Below are 18,505 nucleotides of genomic sequence, written 5' to 3'. Positions count from 1 at the left end.
CATAGTACATTTTTGGATGTTGTCACACATGATATATTTACCGGATAGGTGGAGACTTCTCAACATGTTTTGTGAACCAAAGTTCACTTCTTTAGAATAAAAGAAGAGTGTTGATTATCTAACTATCCATTATTATTTGCAAATTAGCCATCATTCGTTTAAAGCATATAATGCCCAACAATGAACATTGCCAGAAGCCTGACCCGGGGACTGTGATAGAGGAGGGCGACCTACAAACCAAACAGATGTCTAAAACATGTTTTCCAAATTACCTTCAAATTTGTAGAGATGCTTTATGTTTGACTAGAGATTTCATGTAAATGAATTTCTATGTTCACACATAATGCCTATGCCTCCGCTTTGTTAAGGTCCTCTCTCTGGTCCATTCTACTTAGGTGTCGCCATTGGGGAGATTCACCAATTTATTTCAGTGAATGATGCCAGAAGTCTGATTACGGGACTGTCAAAGGGATAGATGAGGGGGAACATCAAACCAACCAGATGCCTCAAACGTGCTTTCCATATTACCTACAAATTGGTAGAGAGGCTTTACGTTAGACTAGAGATTTATTTTAAATGGTTTATTATGTTCGACTGTATTTAATTGGTCTACCCTACTAAGACTTGAGCATTCATCATCAACCAAATTTTGGGATATCCAAAATGTTACAGTTTTCACTAGAACAATAGGTAAGGGGCAAATCTCGAATGGGGACAACTGTCTAAAGCCCCGTACACACGCTTTGATTTTTGGAGACAGAATGTCCGATTTTTGTGGCATGCTAGTCTCATGTCGAAAGTGAAGAGGTTACTAACAATACCATAATACAACGTCAGAATTGACGTAATGTGTTGAACAGTTTTGTATGTATTGTTTTGTTTCTGAGCATACGTTATCTTGCTCTTACAATTTTTTCATACGAAAACCACACTAATGAAATGAAAAGCATACGTTGAGTTCACATCCGACAAAAATGTTATAGTCTGCACATCCAGCTTTTGTCTGACGAAAAAGTGAAATCAGCTGTTGAAAGCACCGTACTAACGTTAAGATTTGCGGACAATTGACATCTGAAAAGCGTGTGCAAGGGCCTTAAGAGTAAAATTGCTCAACACTTTGGGAGACTTGTTTTAACTTATTTCTGTATCTCTGGGGCAGGAAGCAGAGATAGATTTCCCATTTGGTACATAGAATTGTACAATGGTACACAGGAAAATGAACTGCCCAGGGTTCTCCATCCTCTACAGCTTTAGTGTACACTGAGACTGATTTTGCTCCATTTACCAATAAATCCTTGTACTTCCTAGCATGCTGTGCCAGTGTTAATCAGATCATAGGGTGCTGTATTCATCTCCGGCTTTCTCTGGTCAGGTATGAAGCTGCCTAGGGGATTTTCAATGATCGCTCCGAATGAGATAATAACTAGTGACAGCCAAGTACCTGAACATATTAAAGGAAATGTGAAAAAAAGCAGGAAGCTGCCACATCTCAAGCTGCTGCTACAAAAAGGCAAAGGTAAGCAGAAATATCCTCCTATGCGAAAGCAAAGCTTTGTGAAAATTGGACTGCAGAAAGTCAAGTTGGTAGGCCATTGGTCATCTGTCAGTTTCTTTCAGGGTTACCAGTATTTAGTAAACTGTCCAAGGATCACTTCTTTAGGTTTATCCAGCAAACGCATACATTGTCACAGTGTTTGCAGGATTAAAACATCCTTTTATTATGTTTTGCTGTATTTAATGGGTCTGCCCCACTTCAACTTGAGGATCATCATCAGCCAAATCCAACTTGCATCAAGATGGACAAATGCAATTGAGAAAACTCCACATAATACTCCCTCCTATGGTTCCTCTTTGCTAAGGTCCACTCCAACGTTGTATCCTGGCCTAGGCCAACAAGGCCCAGGCCTAGGGCAACACTTTGCAGGGAGGTAGCATGGAAAGAGTCCCCGCTGGCTTGCGCTATGCTGTTAGTGTAGCGACAGTTTTATGAGGCAGACTGGGCTGAGAGGCAAATTAGTCTACTAGTCCGTTAGTCCATAAAGCAGCCGTACTGCTTTCCGTATGTGGGCGGCCTGCATTCCGCAACTGTGGGGGGAGCTTCTAAATTTGACTGTTTTATCATAACACAGACAAACCTTCCTCACTGTGCTATATGTTTTCTGCTGCAGCATTGGCATGGGTATATCTTCTTAGTCCTCTCCATAAAATTATCAGAAATATTTCTTAAAGTAGAACTATAGGCAAACCTTTTTTTTTCATTTTGGATAGAATAAGGGAGAGTTATAGCCCCGTCAGTTTATTTTTTACCATCCCTGTCCCATTGCAGAGATTTCCCTTCACTTCCTGCCCCAAAGCCAAACAGGAAGTGAGAGGAAACCTATGCAAATTAAGGGAATCCATTGCAACCCCCAAGGTCCTCAGAACTAGTGTCCCCACTTGAAAATTTCAGGGCAGGTCTTAAAGAGGCAAGGGGTGTAGCCTTGTTAGGAAGGGGTGGGTCATATTTAAATTAGGGGGTGCACAAGTTTAGTCAGGCCTAGAGCAGCACAAAACCTAAATACACTACTGGTCCTCTCTCTGGTCCGTTCTGCCTCAGTGCCCCCATTGGATTATTCACCACTCGATCTGTACTTTGTGAACACTGTCACTGAGAAAAAAAGTGAGGGGATATCCAACATTTTACAGTTTTCCCTAGAACAATAGGTAAGGGGAAATCCTCCAATAGGGAAAACTGTCTAATGCCCCGTACACACGAGCGGATTTTCCATCGGAAAAATCTTGGATGTTTTTTCCGACGGAATTCCACTCAAGCTTGGCTTGCATACACACGGTCACACAAAAGTTCACTGAACTTTCGACCGTCAAGAACGCGGTGATGCACAACACTATGGCGAGCCAAGAAAATTAAGTTCAATGCTTCTGAGCATGCATCGAATTGTTTCCGAACATGCGTAGGAATTTTGCACATCAGAATTTGTACAGATGATCAGAATTTCCAAACTTTTTCCTACTGAAAAATTGAGAACATGCGCTCAATCTTTTGCTGGCCGAAATTCCTCCAGCAAAAGTCTGATGGAGAATACACACGATCGCATTTTCCGACCAAAAGCTCTCATAGGACTTTTGCTGTCGGAATTTCCGATCGTGTGTACGGGGCATTAGAGAGGAATTGCCCTCACTTTGGGGGACATTTGTTATCGCTTCCTGCTATATTTCTGGGACAGGAAGTGGAGATAACTTTCCCAAATGATACACAGAATGATACACCAGTATGCAGAAAAATAAACTGCCCACAGCTCTCCATCCTCTACAGCTTAGACTGAGTTTTCTCCATTTACCAATAAATCCTTGTACTTCCTAGCAAGCTGTGCCAGTGCTAATCAGATCATAGGGTGTTGTATTTGTCTCCTGCTTTCTCTGGTCAGGTATGAAGCTGCCTGGGAGATATTTAGTGACGGCTCCAAATGAGATGATGACTAATGACAGGCAAGAAAGTGAACATATTAAAGGTAATGTGAAGAAAAGCTGGATGCTGCAACATCTAAATCTGCTGCTACAAAAAGTCAAAGGTAAGATGAAAATGTCAGTCTATGGAAAAGCAAACGCATTCAATGATCCGTCAGTGTATGTATATACTGAGAAAAAAACAAAATTGCATTGATCTACTCAATGATTGTGGGGTTGATTTGCTAAAAGTAAAAAGGTGGCTGTTTTCTACGCACACTTGCATGTTGCCAAGGATTTTTAATCCCCCAGCTTAGACCCCTTTAACACTGGGGCCACCTGTGCATTAGTGGTAATCGGCAGCTTTATCGATTTTTAAGCTGCGCTTTTTGGACGCTAGAGGGGCGCTTTTAACCCCAAATGGGTTAAAAATGCCCATGTTTTGGCGCTTCCAAATCGCTTTTCAGGCACTTTGGAAGCCCTGCCTATTAATTTCAATGGGCAGGGCATTTTGGGAGTGCTGTATACACTCCCAAACTGCCCCAAAGATGCTGCTTGCAGGACTTTTTCTAACGTTCCGCTGGCGCATTGCTCAGGTGTGAGAGCACTCGGGCGGCATAGGAGTCAGTTTTCAGGTGTGTTACAGACGTTATTTCTAGCGCTAAAATGCCTGAAAACTGCCTCAGTGTGAAAGGGGTCTTGGTGAATGAGGGTGAAGCTCTTTTTTTCTTTTTTTTTGCAAATGATTGGGTATTCTTTGCAAAGTGAAATTTCTCTCTAGTCATTAAAGTGGTTCTAATAGAGGCTGCAGGTTTTTACTTTTATACATTCTATGCATGAAGGTGAAAAACCTTTAGTATGTGGCTTTCCCCTAAATTGGTACCTGAGCCTGATCTTGATCCAGTGATGTGCACAGGAGCAGCTGCTCTCCCAGCTCTCTGCCTGCTCATTGGCTCCCACTACTGTCAATTACAGCCATACAGCCAGTGAGAAGGGAGTGGGGCAACCAGTGAGGGGGCGGGGCTGAGACCCGCTTTGTGGTCTTGTGGACAAACAGAGCAGGGTTTGGGAGCGAGCATTCACAAGTGCCCCCATAGAAAATGGGGGGGCACTAAGCAGGGGGGAGGAGCCAGGATCTCCGACAAGGGACCAGAGAAGAGGAGGACCAGGACTGCTCAGTGCAAAACCATTGCACAGAGCAGGTAAGTGTGACCTGCTTGTTATTTAAAAAAAAAAAAACTGAGCCCTTAGTATCACCTTAATCTCTGGGGAAAATTTACGGGGACAATGAACAGCCCATTTGCTCCAGTAAATCAACAACAGAAATGCTTGCAGTCTGCCATGACACCTTCTCCTAAGATGCATCTAAAGTAAGAAATGTTGTTTAAAACTTTTTTTTTAAGTATGTTGTATAAGTGGGAACACATAAATATATGATGATGGAGTTTTGTCAAATTTGACAGCAAAAGTAGAAATACACTTAAAAGTGTTACTAAACCCAGTAATATAAAAATAGTTCATCTTGCGCCCCCCCCCCCCCACCCCCCCCACAGTGCCCACCCCCACACTGCCCACCCCCACACTGCCCACAGCTTATAAATCTTTTTACATTAAAATACTGCCACTATATACCTTTTTTGTCTAATCTGTATACCACGGTCATTTATAAACTGCACAGTTTCTCCAGTGCTGAGAGATCAGGTAGGAGGAGATTTCCACTGTAGCCTGTATACACGCCCACATGTGTGATGTCGATATCATGTGACCTGGCTAGCTCTGAGAACAAGTAATTGTTCTCTCCAGCATAAAAGACACAACTGAGCATGTGCATGTTGGCTACTGTGCCTGTGTTAGCTGGCTTTCCCCAGATAGACAGTGCAGGAGGAGGAGGATCTGTGCATACAGGATCAAACAGCCTTTTTACATGCAGAGGATTAACCCCTTAAGTTCCACAGTGAGTATAACAAATATGCTCTGCTGCATATACTGTACAGACAGATTTTACTGTTGTGGGTTTAGTAACACTTTAATTTAAAACTGAATTAAACATGACTATAAACACTTTGCTCCCCCAGGTGTATGGAGCTCCAAAAGCCATCCGGTCACCAGGGCGCCATATCAGTCAAAGAGTACAGCATTGTTCTTTGATTATGATGACACCGATACTGATAGGCTTGCTCAAATTTCACGCTTCATAGGTGAATCACCAAAACTAAAGCTGAAAGGTAAGTTGAGTTTTTACTTTTAGTCTAAGGGTTTGTACTGTACAAAGGATCTGTTTTGAACAGCCATTGGTCGCTCTGGGTGTGAATCATTGCTTCAGATTTCGGCACTCAGAGTCATGCTAATGAATACTGATTATTGAATAGATCAAAGCTGAACTCCAGGTACGATCTTTACTGCATACATAGTTACATTGGTCCAGCTTGGCACAATGTAAGTATGCATATCTCATACTTCAAGGAACTCGATGGAAGGTGACAATCACTGCAGTAGTTGCACCTACTACTATGATTGCCACAATCTTCTGGGTCTTGTGTGGCTTTTCCTCTACATAGTGACCACAGGGGGGCGTTTGCTCAGCACTGCAACCATTCATAGAAAACCTTGTATTTTTTTAAGGTGTGGTGACTATGTAGAAGGAAAACCATATGGCACAGGATCCGGAAGAACATGGCAATTACAATTTTAACACTTTTACCCCCTTCCCGACCAGGCCAATTTTCATATTCCAGCACTGCCAATTTGAATGACAATTACTCAGTCATGCAACGCTGTAACCAACATTTTATAATTTTTTAAGACAGAGCTTTCTTTTGGTGGTATTTAATCACTGCAGAGTTTTCTTTTTTTGTTTTATGTTTTGCTATAAAAACAAAAAAATAACCAAACAGTTTGAAAAAAAAAAAAAAAAAAAACAAGAAAACACATTCTTAGTTTCTGTTTTATAATTTTGCAAATTACATTTTATATTTTTTTAAGACAGAGCTTTCTTTAGGTGGTAGTTAATCACCACTGGGTTTTCTTTTTTTATTTTATTTTTTGCTATATAAACAAAAAATAACCAAACATTAACCTCCTCGCGCCCGCCCTATGGCCGAATGACGGCAGTAGAGCAGGCGCCTTCGTCCGGGTTGTCGTCCCTGGACGGCGTGATGTTTACTTCCGCAATGCGCGCCGCCGCGGGCGCGCATCGCGGAAGTTCTGTGTTCGCCGTGTCCCCCGGGGACAGGCAAACACAGATCGCTGTAAACGGCCAATCACAGCGGCCGTTTACAGCGTGATCAGCGTATCCAATGGGAGATGATCTCATATGTTTACATATGAGATCATCTCTCAGCGCCGCTCTCCTTCCTCGCACAGACAGTGCGAGAGGGGAGAGATGAACGGCTGCAGCGGCAGCCGTTCTGACTGTGAAAGAAAAAAAAGTAAAAAAATAAAATAAAGTGCCATCCTCCCCTAGCAGTGCCATCCTCCCCTAGCAGTGCCATCCACCCCCAGCAGTGCCATCCGCCCCAGTGCCATCTGCCCCAGTGCCATCTGCCCCAGTGCCATCTGCCCCAGTGCCATCCGCCCCAGTGCCATCCACCCCAGTGCCACCTGCCCCCAGTGCCATCCACCCCAGTGCTACCTGCCCCCAGTGCCATCCACCCCAGTGCTACCTGCCCCCAGTGCCATCCACCCCAGTGCTACCTGCCCCCATTCCCCTCCACCCCAGTGCTACCTGCCCCCAGTGCCATCCACCCCAGTGCTACCTGCCCCCAGTGCCATCCACCCCAGTGCTACCTGCCCCCAGTGCCATCCACCCCAGTGCTACCTGCCCCCAGTGCCATCCACCCCAGTGCTACCTGCCCCCAGTGCCATCCACCCCAGTGCCACCTGCCCCCAGTGCCACCTGCCCCCAGTGCCACGTGTCGTCAGTGCCACGTGTCGTCAGTGCCACGTGTCAGTGCCACATAGTGCCATCTGTCATCAGTGCCATGTATCAGTGCCATTTGTCATCAGTGCCACCTGTCAGTGTCACGTGCCATCTGTTGTCAGTGTCACGTGTCATCAATGCCACTTATCAGTGCCATCTGTCATCAGTGTCACGCGTCATTGGTGCCACGTATTAGTGCCATCTGTCACCGGTGGCACGTATTAGTGCCACGTATTAGTGCCACGTATTAGTGCCACGTGCCATCAGTGCCACGTATTAGTGCCACGTGTCATCAGTGCCACATATTAGTGTCATCTGTCATCAGTGCCACATATTAGTGCCATCTGTCATCAGTGCCACGTGTCATCAGTGCCACGTATAAGTGTCATCATTGCCACGTATCAGTGCCATCTGTCATCAGTGTCACGTGTCATTGTCCTGGTATTTCAAAAGTGTAATAAATAGTCAACAAGTTAGATGTGTAATTTATGCTTCTAGAACACGTGATGGCGCTCCCTGCATGTTGGGCCTCTCTATGTGGCCAGGCTGTGAAAAAGTCCCACACATGTGGTATTGTAATATTCAGGAGGAGTAGCAGAATTTTTTGGGGGGTGTCATTTGTGGTATACACATGCCACGTGAGAGAAATAACCTATTACAATGACAATTTTGTGGAGAAAAATAAAAAAAATGAAAAATCTTCATTTTGCAAAGAATTGTGGGAAAAAAATGACAACATCAAAAAGCTCACCATGCCTCTTACTAAATACCTTGGAATGTCTACTTTCCAAAAAGGGGTCATTTGGGGGGTATTTGTACTTTTCTGACTTGTTCGGGTCACAAGAAGCGAGATAGGCCACCAGTACATCAGATGTGATCAATTTTGTGCGATTCGCACCACAGCTTGTAGACGCTCTAACTTTCACAAAGACCAAATAATATCCACTAATTTGGGTTATTTTTACCAAAGATATGTAGCAGTATAAATTGTGACCAAAATTTATGAAGAAAAATTAATAATTTGCATAATTTTGTCACAGAAACAAAGAAATATGCGGTTTTTTTCAAAATTTTCGGTCTTTTTTCATTTATAGCGCAAAAAATAAAAACCCCAGAGGTGATCAAATACCACCAAAAGAAAGCTCTATTTGTGGGAAAAAAAGGACAAAAAATTCATTTGGGTACAGTGTTGCATGACTGAGTAATTGTCATTCAAATTGTGAGAGCACCGAAAGCTGAAAATTGGTCTGGGCAGAATGGTGTTTAAGTGCCCAGTAAGCAAGTGGTTAAAAAAAAAAACACACACGTTGTTCTTAGTTTCTGTTTTATGATTTTGCAAATTACATTTTATAATTTTTTAAGACAGAGCTCTCTTTTGGTGGTATTTAATCACAGCTGGGTTTTCTTTTTTTATTTTGTTTTCTTGCTATATAAACAAAGAAATAACCAAACATTTAAGAAAAAACAAAAAAAACATGTTCTTAGTTTCTGTTTTACAGGCATACCCCACTTTTAAGTACACAATGGGGTTTATTTACTAAAGCTGGAAAGTGCAAAATCAGGCTCACTTCTGCATAGAAACCAATGAGCTTCCAGGTTTTATTACCAAAGCTTAATTGAACAAGCTGAGGTTAGAAGCTCAGTGGCTTCTATGCAGAAGTGAGCCTGATTTTACACTTTCCAGCTTTAGTAAATAAACCCCATTGTGTACTTAAAAGTGGGGTATGCCTGTATAATTTTGCAAATTAATATTTATTTTTTTCATAATTTTTTTTGTCATGGTGGCAAAAATGTATTCTGCTATACTTCTTTGCTTTTTTGGTAAAAATAACCCAAATCAGTGTATGTTATTTAGTCTGTAGAAAAGTTAGAGTCCACAAACTATTATTTCTTGAGGCCCTAAAATGCCAGGACAGCACGAATACTCCCCTACTTTTGAAAAAGTAGACAGTCCAAGGTATTTAGTAAGAGGCATAATTAATTTTTTGAAGTTGTAATTTCTTTCTTTTGGAAAATTAAGAAATCTAATAAAATTTGTTTTTCATATTTTTTTTATACTGTCACTAGAGCAGTGAAGTTACCATATTACTGGTGTGACGGTGATCAGGGACACTGACTGGTGACAGTATGTAAAAAATAATATTTTTTTTCAATTTCTTTACAATTTTTTTGCTTTGTAATACTGTGACCAGAGCAGTACAATGTCACCATGAACGTGAACAGAACTGGGGCAGCACATGAAACTCAATACTAAAAGAGAAAAACATAGATTAAGATGAAACTTTAAACCCTACACTTGATTATTGCAAGTGAGTGAAGCGTGAACACATCACATTGCTAGAGAACAGACAATGTAGGATAAACATAATTTAAAATGGCATCTATGAACTTTTACTGCCCCTCCATTGTGCATATATTTTTTTAAGGAGGCAATATTTGCTTTAAGTAACAAATCTTGACACTTCAACAGAGTTGGTTTCAACCTTAAAGTTAAAGTGTATCTAAACCTCAAACAAATACTTGTATCTGATATAGCACTCTCCTAAATAGGCTGCCAGGATGTTAGGCAAGTTTAGTTCTTTTTGGCTCCTCTGTTATCACTATAGCAGTAGTTGATTTGGGCTGTTCTGGATTTTACAAGCTGTATATGTGATTGCTTCCCTCTGCATTGTAGAGGCTTCTAGAACATAGAGTGTAGGAATAGGCAAATGGACTGCTTGATTATTTATTGTGCTCCCTCCAGGCTCATCTGCCTGCAGGTGCTTTTACTATGGAGGCTCTCAAAATTTAGAGTTAGGACTGCAGATAATACTTGGTGCCCTGACGTCGCTCTGCAGTTTACGCATTTATCTGCAAATTTGCACAAACTAAACTCCTGATTTTAATGCACATTGTTAGACAAGATAATTTGGTTGGTTGCAAGCAGATCAGTAAGTTGAGCTGGGAATTTTCTTTGTTTTTTGTTTGACATGCTCCAGCCAACCCCTGAGGAGGTGTGCCCAGTAGGTGGCTGGAGAGGGACATATATAGTCTTAGATCTGGAGTAGCCCTGTTCTTGCCCTGCTGGTTCCAGCTGGTAGAGTTGGGAGCCTATTCCTAATTTACTTTAGAGCTGACCAAGCAGTCCCATCAGGGTTGCCAACCGCCCGCAGCATTTTTTACTGACAAAACATGGAAAATTTACTGGCAGTGCACATTTTTTTACTGGCAAAATTGGAGAAATGACAGAACTCCTATTGAAAATTAACACATTGAATATTTTAACAGTATAAACATGATATGGAAACACTGACAGTACCTATAACAATATAATTAGCTTGATTTACACTTAAAAAGTCAATACAGCATGAAATTATCAGCCCCTCATTTTTACTGGCAGTTGTAAAAAAAAAATCACAAATTTTTACAAACTGTCAGTAAATTTACTGGTGGTTGGCAATCCTGAGTCCCACCCAAGGATCTGGTCTAAAGGACTCACTGAAGAATGCTGGGTGGAGGCTGGAACGTGTGTAGCTGTCTTGTGGCACTGTATTAACACCTCCCTCACTGAAGAGGTTTGTTTGGTGGAAGCTAGGAGCTGAGTAGTTGCCCTGAAGCATAGAGATGTCTGAAGGAAACTGGAGAGTTTAGCTGCTCTGAAGAGACGGGGAGGTTAATTTACCAAAGGCGAATATACTGTGCACTGCAAGTGCACTTCAAGTTCATTTGCTCTAGACATAGGCATGCACACAGGGTGCACACCCTAATCACCCTGTGCTGGACCTATCTATTCCCCTTGCTACTTGGCTTCAGAAAAAGGAACTGGGGAATCTTTGTCTCAGTCCCTTTCTCTGTCCTAAAGTAACATACCACTGTTTATACCTCTGATATTTCACCAAAGACCCCCCCCCCCCCATGGGGCTCCTAAAAAACATTTAAAAAAGCTATAAAAAAATGTAAAAAATAATAAAATTGTAAAAAAGGGATAATAAAAAAAATAAAAAATACTGACACCAATCTTTGCCCTTCTGACACCGTCCACTGCTATACTGACACCAACCTCTACCCTATTGGCAGTGTCCACTGCTCTACCGACACTGTCCATTGCCCTACTGCTCTATATAAATATATATATACACACACACACACACACACACACACACATATGTGTTTGAGCTTTGGGGTGTATACCCTAATGCAATAGACTGCGCACACCAATGGCTCTAGATCTGAGGTGAAGCTCTTAAATGAGTGGAAGCTCTGCTGATTTTGATCATCCAATCATGTACAAGCTAAATTGCTGTTTTGTATTTTCCTTGCATGTGATTGAGTATTCCTTTCAAAATGAAGCTTTATCCCATTTAATAAGCACAGTATATTTGCCTTTAGTAAATCAACCTCATTGTGACAATAGACCTGAGCTCAAAGCTATTTTCTGAGGCAGTTCTCACAGGTTCCCAGTCCTGGCCATTACTATAAACCCCTAGCACAGAGACTGAAATCTATCCTAGTCAAGTGTGTCCTCCTATTACTATTCAGTGTGCTTTGAGTATCCCATACCACCATCATCCCTCTCCCATCTCAAGTTCTACAAGCAAAAATGTTCAAAAAGACAACCCTCTAGACTGTTTATTGGAGCCAGAGTGAATGGACTGTTGCTTGTGTGACTGGTGGCCTCTGCATTGTTTAGGGAAAAAACTGTTAAAATCAGCGGTTCCTACGGAGGTAGCGCTACATTAAATATCGCAGTCTTTATTTTTAGCAAGTACAGAAAATATCTGTTTCTCTTGCCAAAAATGTAGTTCCCTTGCCACTTATTGTGAGCTGAAAAGACAGAATCTCATCCTCTGTAATATAGATGAGCAAAGGCAGACATGTTTGTAGTCTAGCCTATGTGACAACCATGGATCCCTTCCCGGATGCAATGGAGAGCTGAATGTAGCCACAAATGGAAAGGAAGTGTGTTATTCCAGGATTACCAGGTTAAAAATAATACAAATAAGGGCACAAAAAGAAAAGAAAATGAATGTGGCCACCACATATGTTACATTTTTGTTTTGGGATTTAGATATACTTTAAAGCAAAATTTTAAAGAACATATACATTATAACTGGTGATAAGCAAACTTAGTTTTTATGAGTGTGAATCTATGAAATGGGCTGGAATTCATCTACGTATCCAAGGAAAGTATTAAAAATGAAATTTGATAAGATTTAAAAAAATATTTATTAAATCCACCTATAACTGCAATATACTATTTAGGGTGGACAAGTATGTGATGAGTTTTAAGGCAGTTGGACAGATTACATTCTATATTGTGCGTACATATTTACCTTGTTTTTTTTTCTGTCTTTTAGTTCCCCTGAACGTCATAATCAGGATTATGCAGATCAGTGGTGTGGTCTTACTTATACTCTTTTTGATTTTTCAAATATTCTTCTGGAGGTATTTATTAGTGCATCCTCTGTATATCCTGTATATACTCTGCTGTCCATTTACACCCGACTACCCTCGGAACACATGTGCCTAAATGGAAGGGGACAGATCCCCTTCTATTTTTATTTTTTTTGTGGTCCAGATCGGACTCGGTGGTAGGCGGGTGTAAATGGACACAAGTCTGTTTACACCCGCCTGTCCATTGGGATGAATGGACCTTTCAATCAAGTCCGCTTGAAAATCTGACAGGTGGATCTGATTGGATCACCTGTGTCAAAGGGACCTAATTCTACATGTAGCAAGATCGCGAGGCCCCTGAGGCCTAATGGTGATCTCCAGGGTTAGGGACAGCTGACATCCTTCTATGTAGAGTGGGTTATGAGGCATGGTGGGTGTAATGCAAGGTAGATTCATGGGCACCAGACACTTCTTGAATGCAAAGAGATTTATTTTCTCTTGAACAGAACTGGGGGAGAGAAGGTTAGGGCCAGGACAGAGTTTAGTAGTTGCAATGTTAATTTGGCAGACTCCGAGACTTCTATAGGCAGACAGCCATGCCAGGAAAGGCATCCAGCATGCCACCACCTCTGGTTGAGTAGGATCTCTGTCTCCTATGGCAACAGTCTTATAATAGTTTCTAACACAAGTTGTAACAAACTCCTTTACTTCTTCTTCAATTTTCTCTTGTAGATCTTCACTCCATTGAGCTCCCAGTCTCTCTCACTAGACTTGCTGATCCACTGCCACTGGATCCCCTGAGCTCTTCCAACCTTCGCACACAGTATCTTCCTCAAGCGTCACCCCTGCATCCCTGCTGGGTCCCTAGCTTGGCACTCACACATACTCCTCAAGCTTCATCCCACTGGCCTGCTCAGTCCCTGGCTTGGCAGTTGGCACACAAGACTGCTCTGCAAGCGTCACATCCGATGGCTGGGTCCCTGGCTTGACACTTGCTGAAGTTTCCCAATTCTTCACCATCCCCGGTTGGTGAGAATACTGCTCTGATACTTGCTTCAGCTACTCACGGTAGCCCCTGGTAACAAGATGGATGGTCCCTTAGTGGTGACAGCTTCCCCTCTATCTCTGACCACAACAGGATCTCCGACTGGCAGAACTGTCACTTTTGGTTGGACTGCAAGCCGCAGTCCCAACCCTGTCCTGCGTCTTGCTTCTGGATAGGCCCTCAGACAGCCTAGCAGCCAGATGTCCCCGGGATACGCCTCAAGCAACAGAACAGATGTCCACCTAGACAGCCATCCAGGTGGCACAGAACCCCGAATACCTGACTCCACCCAAATAAATAGGTTCTCCCATCAGGCCAAGGGATTCTAGAAAATACCTGCCCATAGGCTGAGATACCTCATATATTCCTAATCTGTCCTTGCAAAGCCCTTGTCTTGTCTAGTGTCCCCAGGTACCCAGCCACCTAACAACAGAAGAGAGAAGTGCAGCAATTCCAGAATTAGCGCAAAGCCAGTTGACCCCCTAATTGGCCATGGCAACTATCATTTGACAAATAAATTTAAGAGCAACCCTGCCTAAACATCAGGGTGCTACATCCAAAAATCAAACATACAAACAAGTTTGTTGCATTTAAAATGTATAAATAAACATAGGTATTTGTAATGTCTACGCAATGATGTAATGGTGATCTTCAAAAAAAAAGTGCACTTCCCCACCCAGTGCAACTCAAATTCACCAAATTCAAGAGACCTATATCTCTAGATCAGTCTTTCCCCAACCTTTTCATCTTGACATTTTTTCAGGTTTCGAAACATCCTGCTAAAACCGATTCAGAGATCAATGGGGAAATGTCCCTTACATGGTGGCTAGTGGGAAGAGATACCACCTTAGAGTGGTGTTTAGAATGATGCACTTACAGATAGCTAAAAAGATCATTGGTGTCATTCAGCTGGCCCTTCCAGGTGGCGTTAAGCTGGAACTATGCAAGCACCACAAAATGGGAGGTCAGTTAGCCACAACTAAAGCAACCCCTAGCAACCTCTAAAGGAACCCTAGGGTTCCATAAAACTTTGGTTGAGGACGGTTGCTCTTGAAAGTCTTAATGCGCTTTCTCTGCATATATTATTCATAAGCCAGAAGGGAAAGCCTTTATTCAAAATCCTCATAGTACATTTTTCCACTGATGGCTTATCCCCTAATAAAGGTAAAAGCTGCATATAGTATCAACACAGCGACGTTACTACCCCACTCAACACATTACTTCTACCAAGAACTTTGTCAAGAGTTGGTGTAATGACAGACTTGTACAGCTTTTGTAAGCACTCAAATTTTAACACTTTTTTAAGCATAACTTCAGTAGGATAATGCTGTTGAAGGCAACATAGAGAGACTTACTTGACAACTCTACAAACCATCAAACATGAGAAAAGACAGATGGTCTCGTGGTTCCTTAACTATAAAGAGCCTTCTGATGAACTGCTGACTATAGTCACAAAAGTTCAATTGTACATAGAAGACGGAAACAAAATGAGAAAACATTTATCACACTTTGTGGATTTTGAGGCGTGGCACCCAAATGTTCATGGTGGTAAATACAGCTCAGATTGTCTTGTACAGTCTATGATATCAAAGATATATATTTATTATTTATTACAGACATATTTATACTGCTGGCAATTTACACTGTGCTGTACATATTATACATTCACCTGGGTTCCTGCCTTCAAGGAGCTTACAATCTAAGGTCCCTAGCTCACATACATATAAACGCATACTAGAGCCAAATTACAAAGGAGCCAACTAGCGTACCTTGTCTTTGGGTTGTGGGAGGATACCAGAGTCTCTGGAGGAAATCTACTTAAGTGCAAGGTAAACATGAAGGCTTCATGCAGGTTGTTTCCTAGTTGGGATGCCAATGTGCAAGGCATCCACTAAGCCACTATTGTTTCTATTTGATGGAGGTCAAAAAGGACAGGAGGAAAATGAAAAATATTCTAAAGAGCATAAAGTCATGAATAATTGCAAATTATTCTAGTGAAATTGGAACTTCTGATGGGTTTTCATTGCTATCTGGGTCTCTTCTTTTCTATAACCCAACAGTTTTTTTGTCTCCCCATCCATCAATTGTAGTTTCTTTCTGCCATTCCCAAATGGTACAGTTTCAACCAGCTCTCAATTGTACCTTTATTCTCCCATTCTCTAGTTCAGTGGTCTCCAAACTGTGGCCAGGGGCAAGATGTGGCCCTTTGCCTGCCTTTATTCACCCCTTGTAGCACTATCTCTCTCACTGACATGAGGGGGCCAATCCTCCACTGACACAAACGTGGGGCATGGGGCATGATTCCTCCCGCTAATACTAATTATAGGATACTATTTCTCCTCCTACTGACCACAGGCACCATGTCATTTTTTTAAATAACCAGTAAGCCTGAGACATTATTTACATTGAGGGAGGTCTTGGGAGGAACGAAGAGGGCAATTTGGTTGGTATTTTGAGACTAGGCTAGTGATGTAGCGGGGGGCAGAGTTGTGGATGGCTTTGTAACTTATTGTTAGTATTTTGAATTTAATTTGTTGGGCAAGTGGCAGCCAATGGAGGGATTGGCAGACAGGGGTAGCAGACACTGTGCGGTTTGTAAGATGGATGAGTCTGGCAGCAGCATTCATGATGGAGTGAAGGGGGGATAGTCTATTTAAAGGTAAGCCAATGAGGAGGGAGTTGCAGTAGTCAAGGCGAGAGATAACCAGGGAGTGAATCAGGAGCTTTGTGGTTTCATTGGTTAGAAAGGGACGTAGTTTAGAGATGTTGCGGAGGTTGAGGTGGCAAGCTTTGGAAAGAGATTGGATGTGGGGCCAAGAGTTCAGAGTCCAGGATAACACCTAGCACGCTGACATGTGGGGATGGGTGGATGGTTGTGTCATTGTTCTTGACAGATAAGTCAGGGGAAGAGGCACGTGGGGGAGGAAATATTATAAGCTCGGTTTTGGACAAGTTGAGTTGGAGGAAGTGATGTGATATCCATACAGATATGTCTGTTAGTAAGTTAGTGATGTGTGAGGAGACTGATGGAGTTAGTTGAGGGGTGGAGAGATAGATTTGTGTGTCGTCAAAAATGATATTGAAAGCCATGAGAGGCTATCAGCTGACCCAGGGAAGAGGTGTAGATTGAAAATAAAAGAGGTCCAAGAACAGCACCTTGGGGGACCCCGACGGAGAAGGGAAGAGGAGTGGAGGAAGTAGAATTGTAAGTGACACGGAAGGTGTGTTGGGATAGGTAGGATGAGAGCCACTGAAGAGCACAGTCATGGAGACTGAGGGAGTAAAGTTTTTTTTTTTTGAGGAGGGGGTGGTCAACCGTGTCAATGGCAGCCGAAAGGTCCAGAAGTAGGAGTACAGAATAGTGTCTGTTGGATTTTGCAGTTAGTAGGTCATTTGTGAGTTTTAAAAGAGCATTTTCTCTGGAGTGTTGAGGGCGAAATACAGATTGAAGGGTATCTTTCTCTTGCCTCCTCCTTTACCACAGTATATCTTTTAACTCAATTTCTCTGTTGAATCTCTTTTTTATTTACAGATGTTGTCATTACTACCTAATAAAGCAAAACAAAAGGAGCCTCTATTATCTGTCATGGAGATAACAATCCAGTGCTGGAGACTGCGCTGTCCAACTGGCTTAAGTGGTTCTATTTCCAGGGCACAAACCTCTGCAAAATAAATGGTAGACAACACTTAATAGGATCCTTAGCTGTGTGTTTCTGGTGTTATGTATAAGGGTCTTTACATTAAAAAGTTTGTGGATTTAAAATGCTTATATTTAGATTTTATTGTGAGCTTTGATGAACTACAATTGCAAGGATTGTATACTCAGGGCTGGTGCAAGGATTTTTGACACCCTAGGTGAAACCTCATTTTGCGCCCCCCCCCCTGGGTCCACCCCCCCCCCCTCTCTTTGCCAGGGTTAAATGGTTTGATTCAACCCTCTAATATTAATTCAGCCACCCATCTGAAAATTGGTGAACTGGAGGGGGGGAGAGAGCAAGAGAGATTGAGGGGGGGGGGGGCAGGCAGAGAGAGAGCAAAGAGATAAAGGGGGAGCAGAGAGAGAGGGAGCAGAGAGAGAGAGGGGTTCAGGGAGAGAGAAAGAGGGGGCAGGGAGAGAGAGGGGGCAGAGAGAGAGGGGGGGGCAGAGAGAGAGAGAGGAGGGGGCAGGGAGGGGGAGGAGAGAGAGAGAGGGGGCAGGGAGAGAGGAGGGGGCAGAGAGAGAGAGAGGGGGAGGGAGAGAGGGGGCAGAGAGAGAGGGAGGGGAGAAGGGAGAGAGGGGGTCAGGGAGAGAGGATAGAGAGGTGGTCAGGGAGAGAGGAGAGAGAGGGGGTCAGGGAGAGAAAGAGAGGGGAATCAAGGAGAGAGAGAGAAGGGGGTCAGGGAGGGAGGAGAGAGAGGGGGTCAGGGAGAGAAAGAGAGGGGAATCAAGGAGAGAGAGAGAGAGAGAGGGGGGTCAGGGAGGGAGTGAGAGAGGGGGGGTCAGTGTGAGAGAGGTGGGGTTCAGGGAGAGAGAGGTGGGGTTCAGGGAGAGAGAGGTAGGGTTCACGGAGAGAGAGGGGGTCAGGGACAGATAGAGGGGGTCAGGGACAGATAGAGGGGGTCAGGGAGAGAGGTGGGGTTCAGGGAGAGAGAGGGGGAGGAGAGCAGGGTCTGTTCAGTAAAGGTGCTCACTCACTTGGAATGGTCCCCAGGCGCTCTCTGGCTCATTCAGCAGTTTTTCAGTG

The 18,505-nt window shown here is 43.0% G+C and overlaps 1 protein-coding gene across 1 annotated transcript; it reads left to right on the top strand.

The window, feature by feature from the left end:
• The first annotated feature begins 315 nt into the window (after positions 1 to 315).
• LOC143960238 (uncharacterized) lies at positions 316 to 17,527 on the top strand. Its single transcript, XM_077468586.1, has 5 exons — positions 316 to 1,516; positions 3,426 to 3,569; positions 5,520 to 5,669; positions 12,700 to 12,787; positions 17,314 to 17,527. The coding sequence occupies exons 1-5, from the start codon at positions 1,375 to 1,377 to the stop codon at positions 17,375 to 17,377; spliced, it is 588 nt and encodes a 195-aa protein (XP_077324712.1). The 5' UTR covers positions 316 to 1,374; the 3' UTR covers positions 17,378 to 17,527.
• Positions 17,528 to 18,505: the final 978 nt, after the last annotated feature.

The sequence above is a fragment of the Lithobates pipiens genome, unplaced genomic scaffold, assembly GCF_037356315.1.
Source record: "Lithobates pipiens isolate NorthernLeopardFrog02 unplaced genomic scaffold, aLitPip1_a1.2 Scaffold_8, whole genome shotgun sequence".
NCBI lineage: Eukaryota > Metazoa > Chordata > Amphibia > Anura > Ranidae > Lithobates > Lithobates pipiens.
The sequence above is the reverse complement of the archived record's forward strand: the minus strand, read 5'-3'. Positions and strand labels throughout refer to the sequence as shown.

What these genes read in the sequence shown, in the direction of transcription:
- LOC143960238 (XM_077468586.1), top strand. Translation starts at nt 1,375, where the DNA reads ATGAAGCTGCCTAGGGGATTTTCAATGATCGCTCCGAATGAGATAATA. An exon ending in GCTGCTACAAAAAGTCAAAG is followed by an intron (nt 3,570 to 5,519) that starts GTAAGATGAAAA and finishes TTGCTCCCCCAG; the next exon opens with GTGTATGGAGCTCCAAAAGC. An exon ending in ACCAAAACTAAAGCTGAAAG is followed by an intron (nt 5,670 to 12,699) that starts GTAAGTTGAGTT and finishes TCTGTCTTTTAG; the next exon opens with TTCCCCTGAACGTCATAATC.